At 39.5% G+C, this 6,000-nt stretch overlaps 1 protein-coding gene across 2 annotated transcripts; it reads left to right on the forward strand.

Annotated features, from left to right (window-relative positions):
- Positions 1–49: 49 nt before the first annotated feature.
- LOC149022644 (uncharacterized protein At4g26485-like) lies at positions 50–1,078 on the forward strand. Of its 2 annotated transcripts, none has more exons than XM_089147325.1 (3): positions 50–117; positions 297–501; positions 631–1,078. In XM_089147325.1, exons 1-3 carry the CDS (start codon positions 51–53, stop codon positions 998–1,000), a joined length of 642 nt encoding a protein of 213 aa, XP_089003451.1. In that variant the 5' UTR covers position 50; the 3' UTR covers positions 1,001–1,078. The 2 variants fall into 2 exon arrangements, with proteins under 2 accessions (XP_089003451.1, XP_089003450.1); XM_089147324.1 differs by having other exon boundaries at positions 56–198.
- Positions 1,079–6,000: the final 4,922 nt, after the last annotated feature.

Consider the following 6,000-nt stretch of genomic DNA (forward strand, 5'->3'; position numbering starts at 1 on the left):
ATATAAAGAAATCCTCCGAAGAGGAAAACTGAAAGGTTGCCAACTGAGAAATGGAGGGAACACAGAAACGAATCATGTACTACAGCAGCTCTCAGAAGATTTTACTCGTTGGAGAGGGTGATTTCTCCTTCTCTACATGTTTGGCATGTGCCTTTGGCTCTGCCAAGAACATGGTGTCTACGTCCCTTGATTGCAGGCGTAAACACATTTACAGAACTAGATATTTTTTCGCTTTTCTTCCTACTTTCTATTGTATTTGATGAGTTATTTTCACTCTTTGGTTCATGGAATGACAGGGACTTTAACGGTCAAGCACCCAACAGCAGGGGCAAACTTGGAGACACTGGAGAAATTAGGTTGCACCATTCTGCATGAAGTTGACTGCCACACCATGAACGAACACCCTCTTCTGAAAGCTCAGAAATTTGATAAAATAATCTTCAATTTTCCTCATGCTGGCCTAAGTCATGATCTACAGGAATGTGACTCGGTACAAATCAAGTGAGTTAAACTGCAACTGGGTTGAATAGACTCAGACTAATGGATTAATTTCATTCTCCATACATGTTGGGCAACCCTTGTAGTTAATCAACCTTGGATTTAATATTGAACTTATCAATGTCTTCCCAGGCTTCACCAAGAAGTAGTGAAGGGTTTCTTTCTGAGTGCATGTAACATGATTTCAAGCAATGGCCAAGTTCATGTGACCCACAAGACAAGTTACCCTTTCAATAAGTGGGAGGTGGAGAAACTAGCAAAAGAGGCTGGGCTAAGTTTGGCAGAAGAAGTAAAGTTCGAAAAGGAAGATTATCCAGGTTATCACAACAAGAGAGGATATGGAAAGAGAAGCAATAAGTCTTTCCATGTAGGGATGTGCAGTACTTTCAAGTTCGAAAAGAAAGATTTTCCAGGTTTTCACAACAAGATCGGGGAGATGGAAAAAGTTAGGTTTAATTGCATGTATGTGATTGGACCAGTGTATTATAGAGTTGCCAACTAAGCATGCCAGCTAGGACAAGTTGTTGACCATTTGACTCTTATGCATGAATTGTAAATTCTGTATATAATTCTTGGATCTAATAAAGTGATACAAATGTTTTTCTAAAACCTTAACATGGTATCATGATAGCTTCTCGGGCTTGCGCCCTCGATCTAGGTCAAGAGTGTCTCTCCTGTTATTTCTTCTTCTTCCGCTTCGTCATCCTCTGCTTCTTCATCTTTATTCTCTATGAACCTTGGTAATGGCTTGCCTATTAAGCTTACTACAACCAATTTTCAGATCTGGCGATCTCAGTTTGTGCCTTTTCTCAGAGGATATGATCTTTTCGGTTTCTTGGATGGCTCTTATCTTCGACCATCTCCAACTGCTGATGGCTCTGCGTCTCCGTCTGTTGTGATTTGGGATCAGCAAGATCAGTTGCTTCTCGGGTGGTTGATTGCTTCCATGACTGAAGCAACTCTTCCTCATGTCACTTCTGCAGAAACCTCGCGTCAGGCTTGGGATACCTTGGCTCGTGTTTTTGCTCCATCTTCAAAGGCGTGAATTCTAGATCTTAAGGACCGTCTTTTTCATGTTCAGTGTGGTTCGAATACTATTGCCGATTACCTTCTTGAGATCCGCACTCTTGTGGACTCGTTGCATGCCGTTAGCTCCCCTATTGATGATACTGATCTTGTTCTTATAAATTTGCGAGGGTTAGGGGAAGAGTATCAAGTTTTCTCGACATCGATTCGAGTTCGTGGTGATTCGATTTGTTTTGATGATTTGTCTAGTTTGCTTTGACTCAAGAACTTCACATTACGGCTTCTGCTTCGATTTCTGTTCGGAGTGTGCTATCTGCAAATCTAGCCTCAAGAGAGTCTTCTGCTGTTCATGATAACAAAATTGTTTCGAATTCCTCTCATAACTTTTAGGATTCTAATTCTGCTTTGGGTGTCAATACTCAATGACCGTGTGTGAGTTATAGGCGTCCATGGCATAGATCTGGAGGTCGTTTTTTTGGTCGGTATAATGGTCAATTCTCTAATAAATGCTCTGTCTTCGATCGTAATATTGATACACACTCTGATGGATCAAGAGGCTTTGCTTCAAGAATTTCAACTTCAAGAAACTCTGAGTCAACTTCTCCTTCTTTTCTTGATGAAGCTCGAATGGTTTGTTAGCTCTGTCATGGTGCTGGTCATCAAAGTATGCATTGTCCTCAACGTTTTTAATCACACTTCTGTTGGTAAGATCTTTTGTTCTACTGCTCTCCAAGCTTCTCAAGAACCATATGACTCTTCAATCTGGGTTTTAGAATCGGGTTCTAACAGTCATTTGACTACAGATCTAGCTAATCTTGCCATCAGTGAACCTTATACAGGTACAAAAAATGTTTACAAAGGTAATGGTTCTCCTCTTGCTATTACACATGTTGATTCTTCTATTGTCTCTATTTCTGATAGTTCTTTTATGCTCAAGAGTATGCTCGTGTTCCTGCCTGTGCGTTATAATTTGTTTTCGGTTTCTCGATTTTTTGCGGAAAATGATGTGCTTTTTGAATTTTCTACTGGGCAATTCTTGATTAAGGATGGGCAGACTCTGAGAGTGTTGTTTGAAGGATGGAGTTTTAATGGCTTGTACTCTATTTCTTTTGCTGCAGTGTCTTGGACTCATAGTGCTCAGTCACTGAATAAGAACAATTGTTTTTGTAAAAATGGTGAAGATGACAAAATGATCTGTAACTCTTCTGCTTTACTTGCTTCTACTGTTGATTGGCATCGTTAGTTGGGACATCTAGCATCTCAACGCACCAGGATGATACTTAATCAACTTGGTATTTTGTCTTCAAACTTGCCAACTTGTGATGCTTGTCGCTGCTCTCATAGTCATCGTCTTCCATTTCAACTGTCTACAAGTTGTGCTAGAGGTCCTCTTGATATTGTACATAGTGATCTTTGGGGTCATGCTCCAGTAGAATCTTTTAATGGATTTACTTACTATGTTGTTTTTGTTGATCAATAATCAAAATATAGTTGGTTGTTTCCTCTCAAACGAAAATCTGTTCTTCTTGCTGTGTTTACAAAGTTTAGAGCTTTAGTAGAAAATTATTTTTCTACTAAGATTTGTTGTCTTCAAACAAATGGTGGTAGTGAATATAAATCTTTACTTCAACTATTGTCTGCTAGTGGTATAACTCATAGAATTTCATATCCTTACACTGTTGCTCAAATGGAATAGCTGAATGCAAGCATAGGCACATTTTGGAATCCGGACTTGCTTTGTTATTTCAACCTGGTTTGCCTCATAAATTTTGGTCTACTGCCACTCTTACTGTTGTGTATTTGATGAATCATTTACCTCTTTCTGGTTCGGATGGACAGTCTCCATTAGAGATTTTGTTTGGCACTAAACCGGACTATAGTTCACTAAGAATCTTTGGGTGTTTGTATTATCCCTGGTTGCGCCCTTATTCAGCGACAAAGCTTCATCCGCAGTCTCGGCCTTGTGTGTTTTTAGGATATCAATCTGCTTATAAAGGGTATATGTGCTTTGATCCTTCAACTGAATGGGATTTCATTTCAAGGCATGTTGAATTTGATGAGACAATTTTCCCCTATGCTTCTTTGTGTCAAGCTACAAATAAAGAACTCCAAGCAGCTTCAGTTTCTCAGTGGTTTGCTGCAGCTCCAACAGTGGTGTTCCCTTGTTCATCTGTACATAATATTTGTAACAGTCCTGATGGGCTTTCTCATGTACAAATTAATGAGAATATTGCCACCCCTGCTACTGTTGGTCCTATTGGGCCTTCTCATAGTTCTATAGATGAAATAAGGCCTTTAAATTAGTCTTGTACTGATGGGCTTACGGGCTGTTCATCTTCTGCCGGGCTATCTCCCACTCCACTTAATTTAGCCCATATTCTTGCTACTTCTAGTTCAGCCCATTTAAGTCAGGATTCACAAGCTCATGTATTAATACATGTTGTTTCATCTGAACACCCTATGACTACAAGAATGAAAACCGGTTCCTTAAAATCTAAGATCAAGCTCAATCTTAATGCGTCAGTTGAGAATTTAGATGTTCCTACCTGTTTTTCTATAGCGGTTCAAAATCCTCAATGGCAGTTTGCAATGCAAGAAGACCTCAATGCTATTCTTCAAAATGAAACATGGGGAATTAGTTCCTAGGACAGCCTCACAAAATGTAATTGGATGTAAATGGGTCTATAGGATAGAAAAGAAAGCTGATGGATCTATAGAGTGGTACAAAGCCCATCTTGTGGCCAAAGGTTTTCATCAAAGACCAGGCTGTGATTTTACTGATACTTTTAGTCCTGTTATAAAACATACCTCCATTTGGGTTGTTTTATCTTTGGCTATCTCTCGTAATTGGCCGATTAGATAGCTGGATGTGTCTAATGGGTTTCTTCATGGTGATCTTGAAGAGACTGTCTTTATGGATCAACCCTTTGGTTTAGTGGATCCAACTAAGCCTTCTCATGTATGTCTTCTTCAGAAATCTCTTTATGGGCTAAAACAAGCACCTCAGGCTTGGTACACCAAACTTACTACTTTCTTGACATCTCAAGGATTTACTGGGAGCAAAACTGACACATCCTTGTTCTTCTATCACTCTTCTAAAGTCACCATCTTCGTATTAATTTACGTTGATGATATTCTTGTAGCTGGAAGTAATATTGATGTTATTAGTGCTCCTCAAAGCGCTAGCCACAACTTTTGCTATTAAAGATCTTGGTGATCTGAATTATTTTTTGGGTATTGAGGCTAGCGAACTTCTCAAGGCTTATTTTTGTCACATCACAAGTATATTTGTGACCTTCTCTCTCAAACCAACATGAGTGATGCTAAAGCTGTTTCTGTGCCTATGGCCTCTAGTACTACTCTTTCTTTGCATGATGGTTCACTTTTATCTGATGGAATCGAATATCGAAAGATTGTAGGGCTTTACAATATTTGGTTACTACATGTACATATATTAGTTTTGTTGTTGATAGAGTTGCAAAATTTATGCGTTCTCCTACGGATACTCATTGGGCAGATGTTAAGAGGATTCTACGGTATCTAAAGGGGTCTTCTACTTTGGGCATTTTTTCCTCTGCTCAATCTTTTGTCTTTATCAGCCTATTTTGACTCTGATTGGGCTGGATGTCTTGATGACTGACGCTCTACTTGTGAAATCCAGCCCTTTCCTAACCCTGACCCTGACCCGGATCCATTGGTGTTTGTAGGTTTGAAGACTTGGAGTAGTGGAAGAAGAGACTTGTGGGCCCTCATAGTCGAAAATTCAGTGTATGACTCAGAGCCTATGGATATTGATAGTGATGCCCCTTACTTGGATACACTGTCAGTGTTCAGTGAGAAACTGCACTTAGAAGGGGGGAGCGTAGTTGAAGTACGGGATGCACTTCTGATCTCGTTCCGAAGGTATTTATCTATTCTAGACTTGTTGGTTGACTTGTAGGAGAAAACCCAATTCAATTTGGATTAGTTTGGCCTTCCATTTCCCTAACTAAAGTTGTTGTTCAGGCTTGGTCAACTAGCCAGTCGACCAGCAGATTAATAAATCCAAAAATCACAAAATTCCCTATTATTTTAACCTTACTTTATGGGAACTCGTGATAGAAGCCTAACCTAATCATTGGCACTCCAGAGCTCGAGGAGTGAGCTTCCCAAAGCCTTCTCTTGAAGTTGGTGAAGATTCTTGGTCTCAATCATTGCCTCCCATCTCCATTGCTTCCTCAAGGTATGATTTCTCTCTCTCATTCTCTAATCTACTCTTTCCTCCAATCTTTCTCACTATTGAGACTATGGTTGAAGTGCTGCAACCTTGCAAACACTTAACCATGTGTTTCCCCTTTCATCTCCATTAATCTCTTTTCATTCTTTCTATGTTATGCATTCAATACAATCAATAGCATTGCATTTCTATGATTCTTGTCATTCCAACTTGTCTTATTGATCTAAACTGATGTGTAGATGCATGCTAGGTCTGATTTA

This window comes from Hakea prostrata, chromosome 3, assembly GCF_041222555.1.
Source record: "Hakea prostrata isolate BN-2017 chromosome 3, UWA_Hpros_2, whole genome shotgun sequence".
Classification (NCBI taxonomy): domain Eukaryota; kingdom Viridiplantae; phylum Streptophyta; class Magnoliopsida; order Proteales; family Proteaceae; genus Hakea; species Hakea prostrata.

Excerpts from the sequence above, each read along its gene's own strand:
- LOC149022644 (XM_089147324.1), top strand. The coding sequence starts at position 75 with ATGTACTACAGCAGCTCTCAGAAGATTTTACTCGTTGGAGAGGGTGAT. Across the intron at positions 199-296 it reads TACGTCCCTTGATTGCAGGC|GGACTTTAACGGTCAAGCAC; the intron begins GTAAACACATTT and ends ATGGAATGACAG. Across the intron at positions 502-630 it reads TGTGACTCGGTACAAATCAA|GCTTCACCAAGAAGTAGTGA; the intron begins GTGAGTTAAACT and ends ATGTCTTCCCAG.